The sequence below is a fragment of the Pezoporus wallicus genome, unplaced genomic scaffold (genome assembly GCF_028554395.1).
Source record: "Pezoporus wallicus isolate ANWC-B61680 ecotype Strahan unplaced genomic scaffold, APGP_CSIRO_Pwel_v1 contig_8188, whole genome shotgun sequence".
Lineage (NCBI taxonomy): Eukaryota > Metazoa > Chordata > Aves > Psittaciformes > Psittacidae > Pezoporus > Pezoporus wallicus.
Genome location: NW_026640104.1, coordinates 1,618,279 through 1,630,709, shown reverse-complemented (window position 1 = coordinate 1,630,709; position 12,431 = coordinate 1,618,279). Strand labels below are relative to the sequence as shown.

Here is a 12,431-nt window from a genome sequence, read left to right as displayed (position 1 = left end):
ATGATTCTGAACAAAGAGCAGCTGATGCCTCCTGAGCGCTTGTTTATAGTGAAGGGTAAAAATAGTGACTTGTATAGACATTGCTCTCAAAGCTGCTGGATGACTGGAGGCTGTGTTTAGAAACACAAGGTGCCAACTTTCAAGAGCTTTGCACGTGAGAAGAACTGGACAGAAGCTGCCAAGCTTATAAGTAGAAGAAACCTTTTCTTTGCCTTAACTGTTTGACAAGGTTTGCTTCTGGTTTTGAGGCAATCCATTTGTTCTGTCGCAACACACCGTTAGGATTGAGTGAGAGCTAAAATAGATGAGATTTAAAGAAAATTAAAGAAATTTTTATAAGAGCAAGTAGGGACAGGCCAAGGGGAATGGCTTTAACCTGCCAGAGGGGAGACTGAGATGAGCTCTTAGGCAGAAGCTCTTCCCTGTGAGGGTGCTGAGGCGCTGGCACAGGGTGCCCAGAGAAGCTGTGGCTGCCCCATCCCTGGCAGTGTTCAAGGCCAGGTTGGACACAGGGGCTTGGAGCAAGCTGCTCTAGTGGAAGGTGTCCCTGCCCATGGCAAGGGTTGGGACTGGATGAGCTTTAAGGCCCCTTCCAACACAAACCAGGCTGGAATTCTATGATTCTATGAAATGTACATGATTTGAAGTGGTCAAGTAGCTTTCTCTGTACTGTCATAACAAATCAGCAAGCATGAAGAAACCCTTGCCTAACTTATGTTCTTTCCTTAAGCTTAGCTACCATTGAAAAATAGTTCTACATCCCTTATGATAACAAATACTGTGGTTTGAAATGAAAGCAGGTGGCTTCCATCAGGGAAGGCAGGGATGGTTAGCATGTTGAAAGGAACTTGGAGGCGACAGCATTGAATAATGTGCTTTGTAAGATGAAAGCGGGTCAAAAGTGTAACATTGAATTTGGGAACAATGAAGGACTTGAATGTTGTTTTTTTTTTCTCCCCATGTATTTCACAATAAAAGTAGAGGTTAAGGTTGTACAGGTAGAAAATATGCATGATCAGATTGCCTTAACACATTAACATTAACCAAGTATTTGTAGGTTTATCTTTTTTGTCAGTTCCTTCTGTCTGTCTCTCTTTTCTTTGTCTTATTTGTCTTAGGATGGTAGAAGATGTGATGTCTGTATGTTCTCTGTTGTAAGTAATTCTAAGCTAACAATTCAAGTTTCCTCTTTGATTTATGGGCTTTTTAATTTTACTTATTTAATTTGCAGCATGATCGGTTGCTATTGAGCATGAAGCTTTTATGTTAACTATTCCTTTTCACTGGCACATGTGAAAGCTGTTTTCAGTAAGATGCCTGGCTGTGAATGATTTTGAGGAAGCTATTGCCTCTTTATCTGTTTGCCTATCAAAGAAGATCTTCTTTTAAGAACAGTATAGATTTTGTATCCTTAGCTAAAATATGATAGTTGTATTTCTACCATTGTACACCACCACTGTACAATTGGTCTCTTGTAAATACTGTATAAAGTGTTTCTCCTGATTAAAGGAATAATACTGAATAACTCTAGCATCAAAACTGGATAATGAGTAGCATTGAACACACCAATATTCCGCTGTCCAATTTATTTTCCCCTTTACATGTGGTATTGATTTACTCTCTGCTGATTGAAACCCGCCATTATCATTTCTAGTGTTGATCTTGCTGTCATTGATCAGGCATGAGCTGGTGGGCAGAATTTTTTGCCACTGCATCTCAGTTCAAACATCAAGTCTTTATCAGTGAGTTTGCTGTGAGGTTTTTCTCCCTTTTTCTAGTTAATAACATAAACGTGTCTAAATAACTCTAGCAAAATGCATCAAAAGAAGAAGCAGATAACTGGTTTATTTCCTGGTTAGAAAATATTTTAAGCCAATTGTGAATGAGCATAAAGGCAAAACTCATAATTATACACCAGGATATAATGTATGTTCATTCCTTTTGCCTGATTGAAACCTGTGGGGTTTTGAAGGGCTCCGGTGTCCGTGCTCGCCCTCTGCACGTTGAGCTGTCAAGGAAACTGGAAGCAAAATTGCCATATTTGTTGTTGTATTTGTTTTAAAAACGCTCTGTTTGTGCACATTTATAATGATAGAGCTTTGCTCTGATCAGAACAGCATCTCCCTCAGCTGGTTTCATGTAGTTCATCTAGAACATACCAATTTTTGTCTCGATGGTTTATGGGATCATTGGTACTTACTGCTCAACTTCATCACAGTTGTATTTCTTAGGTTAAGATGTGTTTTAGACCTAATTTTCAGATGGGAAACTGAAGCAGACAGAAGCTAAATAACTTGCTTAAGGGTGCTGAGGATGTCTGTGCTGGAGCAGGGATTTGAATTGCGATCGAGCAGCAACTCTGTTCTGTAAATGTGTCGGTGCTTAGCATGAAAAATATGGCAATCCTGCTTTTCTCAGCTTCTGGGGAATGGAGGCCTGTTCCAAATGCATGACAAGAATATGTACCTATGGCATGTTTCTCTGTGCTGCTGCTGCCTAATGGATGAGATTTTCAAGCAGATGGGCTTATAGAGGTTGCATTGTCTGTGGCTCTCGTGCTGAGCGTGAAATGACCTGATTCTCGCTGGTGTTACCATATTAACGGTTTTAACTTCATTTTCAGTGATACATTTAGGGTGAAAAAATCGCCAAAAAGATCCCCACTCTCTGATCCTCCTTCTCAGGTAAAGCACTGCCTTATTCTGCTGCGTGTAACATGTGTTCTTGTAGGGGAAATAAAGGGAAACTTGATTTATTTAATTGTAGAATTTTACATTTAATAATAGAAGAAGCTTTTGTAAAGAATGTGAGCATTTTAGTGTCCAAGTATAGCACACTGGGCTATAATCATAAGGAATTAACATTTTAGTCTCTACAAGTGTGTGTGCGATGCATATTAGATCTAATATTTGCTCTGGGAATCCCAGTTAGAGTATTAGTAAATACACTTCAGAAGGCCCTATGTTGTGATAGAGTGATGATATGAATAAATATCTTCAATTGTCTGAAAAACAGGCATAGCTATCTACCCTGGAATTTTTAGATCAGAAAGTAAGAAACTAAATGCATCAAATTGGTGGGCTGGATGGGAAACAGAGATAAACCAAGTGGGCTGATCCACCAGGAACATGTGCTTGGATGGTTTTATTCCTTGTTGTAAACTACCTGCAGGTGGTTTTCTTGGAAGAGAAGTTAACAAAAGCTGTTCTGCCTTACAAAGGCCTCACTGCTTTGATGTGCCACAGCTCCTTCCATGCTGCTGTTCATCTTCCTGTTATCCATCTATCCTGTTATCCTTTTCTTTGTGCTGCTCGGCAGCACAGAAGTGAAGAAAGGGCTTGTGACCTCACAGACCTATGAAGGTTTGCCCCTGTGAGGGAAGCCTAAAAAGTCAGTTTTGGCAGTCAAAGACTTCAGTCATGGGTGATGTGTGCCACTTATGTCAAGTGCCTAACAGCTTTAATCAGCTCTGGTTTCTCTTTCTTCCCTGTTCTCAAGGAGCCTTTGTAATGCAAGTGTGTATCATCAAAGAGTTTAGTTATGCTTGGAAAACTTGCTGCTAGTAGAGTTCCAAATGAAGTACTTGTGTATTTTCTGTTAAGTATTAGATATACAGAGCTGCAGCAAAGAGTATGGAATTAAAAAGATGATTGTGGTCAGGCAAAGGGATTCAGAGAGTTCAACATGTTAATGAAAGATAATAGAATTAATTAGCACTTGTTTTCTGCAGGATCCCACTCCACTGCCTACTCCAGAAACACCTCCCGTCATATCCACAGTGGTGCATGCGACAGATGAGGAGAAGCTGGCATCTTCAGTGACCAGCCAGAAGTGGACCTGCATGACCGTGGACCTGAACACGGATAAGCAGGATTATCCCCAGCCCTCTGATCTGTCTACGTTTGTGAATGAGACCAAGTTCAGCTCTCCTACAGAGGGTATGCTTTATAAAAGACTGTCTGCATCCAGCTGATGCTGTATTTAGTGAGAAGAAGGTTTGGGTTGCTCGAGGATGATGGCATGTACTTTGCTGAATAGAAACTGTATTATTTGGGAACCCTAAAAATTATGCTCTTTGGACCAATCCAGGGAATTTGTCAGTTATGGGGAGCTGAGTGTAAGACCCCAATAGTCTGATCTTGAATTTTCAAGGAAGAGCAGAGAGGAAGATCAAAGGAAAACGAAAGGGGTCTTCAGAGAAAGGCTTTCACTTCCTTTGTATGGTTAATTGTAGAATGCTCTGTTCTTCTGCACATGCTGCTTGTCCTCTCTGTGCCTTCACAAGAGACTGTGCTCTGATAGTGCTCTCAGTTAGTGCTGTTGGATCCAGAGTCACTGAACTACTGGTTTTGCTTGAGCCTGTTCCTCTAACCTGAACAGGAGATGGCCTCAGGAGACAGTCCCACCTTAAAACTCTGCTCAAAGCTTATGTATTGCTTTAAAGCCTTTCACATGCCATCTCTCCTCCAGGTTCCTAGGATCCAGGTATCTGTATGCACAAAAATGCCCAGGATATCCCCTGCATAAGGTAGTTATCATTGACATGCCAGATAAGATTTCCTTCTAAATCAGCTGATCCAGATTTCTCCTGTCGTACCTGCCTATGAGCAGTGGTGAGCTAAAGCTGGAGGTTCCTGTTACGAGAACTGTCATTGCAGGTCTGTGAAATGTGGAAAGAGAGAACTTAGAACTTAAACTTGTGTGTGGCCTTCCTTAGGGTCCCCGGAGGGAATACAGCTTTGCAACATCTGCTCTGCTCCAAGGGCAGCTTTTCAGCTTTGTGGGTGGGAAGAATGTATGACTTCAACTTGGCTGAAACGTTCTTCGTGATCACAATTTATTCCCTGCCCAACCTTTCAACCCATGTCCTAGTCTGCCATTGAAGCTACTTCATGCCATTTTACACTGGGCCTGAGGAGTTTTTGCCTAAGGAAGAAGTGCTAAACTCCTAGGTCAAATGTGTTTGACGTTAAAAGGCAGGGATAATCACAGTGGTTTTAATGGGACCGCATGTGTTCGCATGCACGAGCATGTGTGTTTGTGTAGCCCGGGCTTTGTGGAAATGTGTTACTTATCTGTGTACAGAGAAGTATTTCAGTCTGAATAAATCCATTTGGCTTTGCTGTCAAATCATGACTATTAGATTACAAATTCATTTAGCCTGTATCAAAACCAAAAACAAACAACAAATACTTTTGAGGAAAGTCACCCAGATCTGGGAAGAAAGGAAATGCTATGGAAGGAAATGGAACAAAAGACTAGTGAGAGATACTCTAAGGGAATCATTTTAGCTATCAAAGCAGGTAGAAGAAAGTGAGCCAAGCTCCTAATTAAATGCTAATTGTCTTGTCTCCTGTGTGCTCCATGGTGCAGGCAAGTTTCAGATTACTGCCTAATTATAATCAACAACGCTTCAGCTTTTCCTGTCTCTTACAAATAATAATTCCAACACCCCCCCCCCCCCCTTCACAGTCTTGCTCCTGAAGCACTGAGAAATCCTTGAGTAATTCCAGGGCTGTTCCTCCGTGCGGGTATTTTTACCCCTCCCAGACACCAGTATGAGTGTTATCCTGTAACCTAACACGGCGTTTACACGGATACAGCCCAACTACTGAGTCAGCCACTCCATCCAGCTCTCATCTGTTGCGTACGCTGCTTGTAACTGCTGCCATTTTCGTGTGGCACAGACCAGAAATAAGCAGTAATTATTATCAGCAAACGCTGATGTAATCTTGCAGCTATTTGTAGGAGGAGTTGGAGGACATCACTTAGTAAGTCTGTTGTATGTATTTCTAAAAGGTAATTATCTTATTCATGGGGTATCCTGGGCATTTGTAATTATGAATGTATAGAGATAACCAGAGATCCTAAGATTTTGGAGGGGAGATAATGTCTTAGAGGAGAAACCTAGGAGAGGAGGTAGAGCCTAATTATGCTGGCAAGTTCTGAGAGCAGTGAGACGAAACAAACCGCGTTTAGCGAGCCGTGTTATTCCCTTTGTTTCTAGCTGAAGTATTTCCATCTGTGCCCTGCTGGGGACTTTTAAACCGGCAAAGTTAAATATGTGTTGTCCCAAAAAAGCAGCTTAGGTTGCAATTGCAAAGCTGCTACCAGCCCTGCAGGTGGTTGGAATGTCTGTGCCAGCAGAGGACAGTGCCGGTACATCTCCTGCCTAATGAGCATACCTGTACCTTCACTCGCCACTTGATCTCTGGGGTTGTAAAGCTGCCCCACATACATTCATAATGCACCTCATTGGGTTTATGTGTAGGTAAATGAAATAGAGAAAGGCAGTTACTAAAGCCTGGATGCTCTTACCTGGTATTTCATGCTTTCTCCTGCAATTCTGCATTTAGTAGGTGGTTTAAATCTCATGGTTTCAGGTTTGGTTTGGCTTTTGCTAGGAAGGAGCTTGTATATGATACCAGAAGGTTGTCTGTCTTTCGTGGCTCCCTGTTACCATCAAAAACATGTGGTGCTAGGAATTTAAACATGAGGAGCGTGCTATTATTGCATTCTCTTCACTTGGACGTTTTACCTCCCACGTGTCAGGTAGTAAGAGTTTGTGGCTGTTCCTCTTCAGTGGTTGTTTGACAAAATGCATAGACTTGTGGAATGTGCTATAAAAAATATTGAGCGTTGTAACCTCACATTGTGCCCTTTTAAACTTTCTCCTTTTCTTAACAAAAGCAGGTGAGAGATTGTCCCTAGGGTTGGTTTGTCTTTAGAAAGCAAAAGTTTTAATGATGCCTTTCTGATACAAGCCCTACTTTTGAAAAGCTGCCCAAATCTAGCAGAATTTGAGCACTTTTGTCACAAAGTAAATGTTAGTGTGCCATTCACTGGAACTTCTCTACAGTGGAAATGAACGCGTACAGTGGTTTATTAACTTAACTCATGGAAGCATTAAATAGAGCATTAGCACAAATCAGTTACGTCTTTAATTTTTAAATTAAGTTGTATTTGATCAAAGTCTTCGCATTTATTTGGGTGCAGGAAGGTCTGCTCTCTTTCCCGTTTCTCTATGTTTTATCCATCTGCCTCTATATCAGCTACTGGGTGACAATGGATTGGAAAGAAACACTGGTTATTCCCTCCAGTGGAATTAGGAGATTAGAAGTAGGGAAGCAATAAAGATTTGCATTCTTATTAGGGTTTAGATTTGGGGTTCTTTGTAAATCTTGCTGCCGTAGGCTTTTCTTTGGAATCTAAAATGTGGAAACAGCCCAGTAAAGCTGTGCTGTTGTCTCACCCCTTCAAGGAGCATGCAGGTATTTTATGTATCTTTGTATCTTAAGCGATACCACAGTAGTTCTTCTTAATTAAGAAATGGGTGATGAGCGTTAAGAAATAGAAATTATTTAATTTCTCAACAACTCTTTGAATCTTTCTGTGTACATCAAAGGAAACTGGTATCAGCATCACCAGTTTACTGAAAACTGTGGTTTCTGTGATGAGATAGCGTCATAGAAGAAAGTTATCTGTGCTAAATTATCTGTGCTCTGACAGCACTCTGCAACTTTCTTATTATTCTGGCCCCTGGGGCAGAATCTTCAGCAAATTGATAAAGCTGAAATTTTCCAGGCAAATTAATTTGCCTAAAACATGTCCTAGGCTCACTGTTGAAAATCAGTGCCTCTTCTGCTTTTTCTCTGTATATTCTATTTTTAGTACCTCATGGCAGAGTATGGGGCGGGATGGAAGTGGTCCTTGTGAATGAGAGGAGATCTCATTTACTTCTGCAAAAGTAATTTCGTGTATTTAATGGCTCTTTTTTCTTTCTGTTGCAGATTTGGAGTATGGCAACTCATATGAAATAGAATATATGGAGAAAATAGGCTCCTCTGTGCCTGTAAGTTCTCACTTCCATTTCCATTCATTTGCATTCCTGTGTCATAATACACTATCCTGATAGTGCAGTCAGCCTCACTCCCTCTTAAATTAATTATAATGTGCCTGCAGCAGATTTGCCAAACCAGTTCCCTTGAATTGGCATAACTGGGGTAAATTGCATGTGCTTTGTTGTCCTGCGTCCTGTAGAGCTTGTTCCATTTTGTTATTTAATTTTAAGTCAGCATCATAGTAGTTCTTCCTGGGGATGAAAAACAGATCAGTATTTCCAGCAGGGTAGAGTGCAGAGCTGTCTACAGCAGCTGTTGAGCTGTCTTAAGAAAATGAGGGCAAAGCTTGAAAGAAGAAGGAGAAAATACAGAATGAATGTGGACTGCGGAATGCAGTACTATATATTATCAGCTATTTTGCCTTACCTCTATTTAAATCATGGGCTTGATAGCTTGACTAGGTCCAACGGGGCTATATCCACAGGGGAAGTTAGAAAGTCAAGCGTGCATGTCGGGTGCTTAAACTGATGAGAAGTTTCAATGAATATTTTAGTAACACTTCAGTCAGGGGATGCCTCCTGCCTGACAGGACCAGAAGTCTGATTAACCCCAAAGTGGGAGAAAAAAAGCTATTACGAAGAGTGAGGTGTTTAGGTTTTGTTCTTTAATGGTTTCTTCCTTAAAGGGATCACCTCAGTGTCAGTTAGCATAGACTATATTACACCCTTATGTTATTAGTTGTCTGTCAAGTCTTTTGGTCACCTAGGGCTTCACTGACTTGAATTAGCTTTAGTGGAGATTGGTTGAGTTGCTTAATGACTCTTTCTTTTCTTGTTGCCAGCAGGATGACAGCACCCCGAAGAAACAGTCTTTATACCTAATGTTTGATGCACAGCAGGAGAGCCCAGTCAAATCACCTCCCATCAGACTGTCTGATTCCACAACACCGTGCTCAGGGTATGTCTCTGCAAGCAAATTGAGCGCTGGATAAGGATGGAAGGGAAATGGGCTAACATCATAGCACATACACAGGCAATCCTTCCTCTCTCTGCCTCTGTGTTGCTGACTTGTTTGTTTAAAAATAGATTTCCATCTGTGTTCATATGTGACAGAGAATAGAGGGCAAAGGTACAGAAGTTTTGTAATGGGAAGGAATAAGGACATGTATTTCTACTTAATATTCTTATTAAATAGACTCACAGAGGGGACTGTTTCACTAGACAATGGCTTCCTACTCACAGCTTTATTTCAGATACTGAGGTCATTTCTATATCAATCAAGAAATCTCCTAATTGCAACTTTTCCCTTGGCCTTTCCTAGATATGTTTTCTGAACAAGGAGCTTGGTTCATAAGAACAGGATGTGGGGGTTGTATTTGCTTCCCAAAACCTTGCTTGTTAAGGATGTCTGTTCTTGTTTGTGCAAGTTGTTTGTTGGGAGAGGGGTAGGGCACAGTGAGGAAAGGGTGAAAAGGCAAGTGAGAAATATGTAAGGAATGTGCGTAACCTTTCTGATGGAGCTGGCTTTATTTAGATGACTCTGGTGCAATGCTTTGAAAGGGTGTTGCAGAGTGTTATGAGATATGATATGAAGTTGAGTTGAAGCAGTGTGAGTATATGTATAGATATACACATGTAAGTCATGAAGAGGACTCGCTTGGTTGTTACCAGAGGTGGAATTGTAAGGACCTTGTGCTCCACCCTGAAAACACGTACACAATCATCTTCCAGGTCAAGTTTTGAAGACCCTGAAGCCCAGCAATCCTCTGGGATGAAAATACAACATCCAGCTTCCCGAGTCCTAGCTGCCAGCCAAGAGGCACACTTACAGTCACCTGACAAGTCAAAGCAGAAAGATCTAGAGCCTATGACCCTAGGGACGGCTCCAGAGGCTATTGAAATAGTAAGTAATTCATGATAAGGGTTTGGGAATCATTTTCCTACAGAAATTTCTCATGTCATATAAAGGCGGATCTTGAAAGTGGAGTGAAACTCAGCGTGATACTTGAAGATTTTGATAGCATAATGTGGTAGGGCTCAAATGAGTCCAGCTGATGGAACTGGAGGAAGTCAAAACAACTTTCTGAATTCTTACAGTAAATCAACATTCTCTTGCGATAACCGATTGCAAGTTGATACTTTGAAGTGTTGGGGTTTTTTCTCACACAGGCCTTTCTACACTGTGCTTTAACCCAATATTTGAAGAAATATTTTGTGTATAAAATAAGGGGGTTGATTGATATGAACATAGGGACATGATTGTTGCATGTACTGTGAAATTGCAAGATTTTGTTGGTAAAGGACAGGTACCCTTTCACATTTTCCTATAAACTGTTAACTGTATTGTTGTCATCCGATAATGTAAAATTCACTTCTTTGATCATTAGGACTCATTCCAGTTTCCAGTTAAATCACTTTTTTTTTTCAGTGGTTGAATTCACTTTTTTCTCTGGGTTGGACTTGAATTAGTGGTGAGCTCTTCCTTGCTTCCCACCTGTGCTGTGTCCAGGTTTCAGAGCATTGGTTCTCAAATCCAGGAAGGTTCCCTCCAGGCTTCCACTTTTGCAGGCAAACTTGTTTTACAAATGCCTACAGCACTAGGCATGACAAGCTACATGACAATATATTTACTGGGGAGTCAAAACAAGAAGAAGCTGACTTAAATACTGTGCTTAATTTGTATTAAGGATGCGGTTGATACCATCTCACAAAACAATTTTTATGAGCTTCGAATACTTTCCTCACTGCAGGGAGTTTTGGGTACTCAAATCCCAGTGCTCTCGTTTGTGTCATTCTAATTCCTGTCTCCTATTGTGTATTTATCCTGATCACATTATGATTGTGAACACAACTTAGTTTATCCCCAGTAAGCAGCAGAAGACTTTCTGAAGACTGCAATACCAGTCTTGCAGAGGATCCCCTCAGTTTTGGTGGTCTTCAAAGCTTTTGGACTGCTTTAGAGATGCCTGAGCTGAACATGAGCTGTTTTATGAACAAAACCTATGGTAACTTTGAAAACTTAAAGCATCAAGAGTGGGCTGTGGTCCATGGTTTGAGAGCCATTGCTTTAGAGGTCCTGTTTCATGTTAGTCTTTGAAATTTTACTCAGTTTTTGAATTAGGAAGAATTGTTCTTGATGTTCATCTGTTACCTATGAATGATGTATTCAAAAGTAGTCTTCAGTGGGGCATGAAATTACTAGGAATCAAAACACCTATGTTGCTTGTGGCCTGAACTACTTGGGCAAAGTCTCTGTTGCTTATTCTATATCCTCCTTACCCTTCAGGCATCTCCTGAAGACTCCTTTGTCTCTGCTGATGCTCTTCTCAATAGGATATCTAAGAAAACCTCAATATGTGAGCAGCCTGAGTATCTAGATCCTGACTTAGCAGAAAAGAACCCCCCAGTATTTGCTCAGAAACTTCAGGTTTGTAGCAGAAATATAAGTGTCACTTGTCTTTAAGTTTCTCTATACACTGCTATAGAAAGGGGTGGGGGGAGGCTTGGAAGGGAGGTGGGATAGAAGCAGAATAGTGGCTTGATTCTTCCCAAAGTAACTTTGACCTTTCAGGAATGTAAGGAGCAGAGATATTTGATTTCATTCATATAATACATAATCCTAAATTTCATCCACACTTTCAGCTATACCATTGATGTGTCTATTTTGCAGAAGTCTTTATAAAGCATATCTTTTAAGCTTGAACACAGGACTCGGTGTGTGGAGAGTTGTCTTGCAAGCTGGCCTTAGTGGGTCTGTATGCAGAGATTCATTTGCAGAGATTTAGGCCCTAATTCTGCTGAAGTGAAAATTAGGCTTTATTTTCCTAGTAATCTAATGCAGAATTTGGCATGACTTCTTTTAGGAAAAGCAAATTGATCTGCAGACCTGTATGTCAGGGTGTATTTTCTAGCGTATATATAGTGAAATTTTAAGACAGCAAAGGTTGAATTGAGAGCAGCAGCTGGTATAAATCCACATAAAATGAAAATGAAAGGTGAGGAGTCTGTGAAAAACAGCTCTACCTTTGGAAAACATTTATTTTACCTGAAGTTTTGTTCATACTTACCCTAATAAATGCTGTTTGTCTATTCAGCTACCTCAAAATTAACCAGCAACTGGAGTTTTGTATCAATGTTCCAGCCATGAAAGAAATATGGGATATGTTTGTCACCCAGGAATTGTCAGAATTTTGCATTAAAATATAACGTTCCATTTTCAGATGTGTTAAAACATTTTTGCTATGTTCTTAATACTTTTTCTTCTACGGATTGCTCCCAACCAAACACTTGACAGGAGGAGTTAGAGTTTGCTGCAATGAGGATAGAAGCATTGAAACTAGCCAGGCAGATTGCCCTGTCTTCTTTCTGCTCCAAGGTATCTGGTTTGTGCCTGCCATGTGTGTATGAGTGTGCACAGACTAAGAAACCGAGTGCTGCTTTGTCTTTAACAAGGTAACTCAGGCTCTCAGAGTGCAGTGCTAAGCTGTGCGCACACCAGTGTGACACCAAAGAGCATGCTGAAAGCAGTGCTGCACACAGAAACGCTGTCACCTGCTCCTCTCACACAGTACTGCTACCTCCAGGGTAACAA

At 40.9% G+C, this 12,431-nt stretch overlaps 1 protein-coding gene across 11 annotated transcripts in view; it reads left to right on the top strand.

Annotated features, from left to right (window-relative positions):
* The window catches only part of TACC2 (transforming acidic coiled-coil containing protein 2), a 128,198-nt gene that overhangs the window by 95,838 nt on the left and 19,929 nt on the right, over positions 1 to 12,431 (top strand). For 3 of the 11 annotated variants that reach the window (XM_057417278.1, XM_057417268.1, XM_057417279.1), the window contains 8 exons: positions 1,119 to 1,154; positions 2,624 to 2,684; positions 3,731 to 3,938; positions 7,791 to 7,852; positions 8,683 to 8,798; positions 9,572 to 9,743; positions 11,127 to 11,267; positions 12,135 to 12,215. In XM_057417278.1, the coding sequence (XP_057273261.1) occupies positions 1,119 to 1,154; positions 2,624 to 2,684; positions 3,731 to 3,938; positions 7,791 to 7,852; positions 8,683 to 8,798; positions 9,572 to 9,743; positions 11,127 to 11,267; positions 12,135 to 12,215 (877 nt within the window). The remainder of the gene's footprint in view (positions 1 to 1,118; positions 1,155 to 2,623; positions 2,685 to 3,730; positions 3,939 to 7,790; positions 7,853 to 8,682; positions 8,799 to 9,571; positions 9,744 to 11,126; positions 11,268 to 12,134; positions 12,216 to 12,431) is intronic. The other 8 variants (XM_057417270.1, XM_057417273.1, XM_057417271.1 and 5 more) reach the window with 8 other exon arrangements.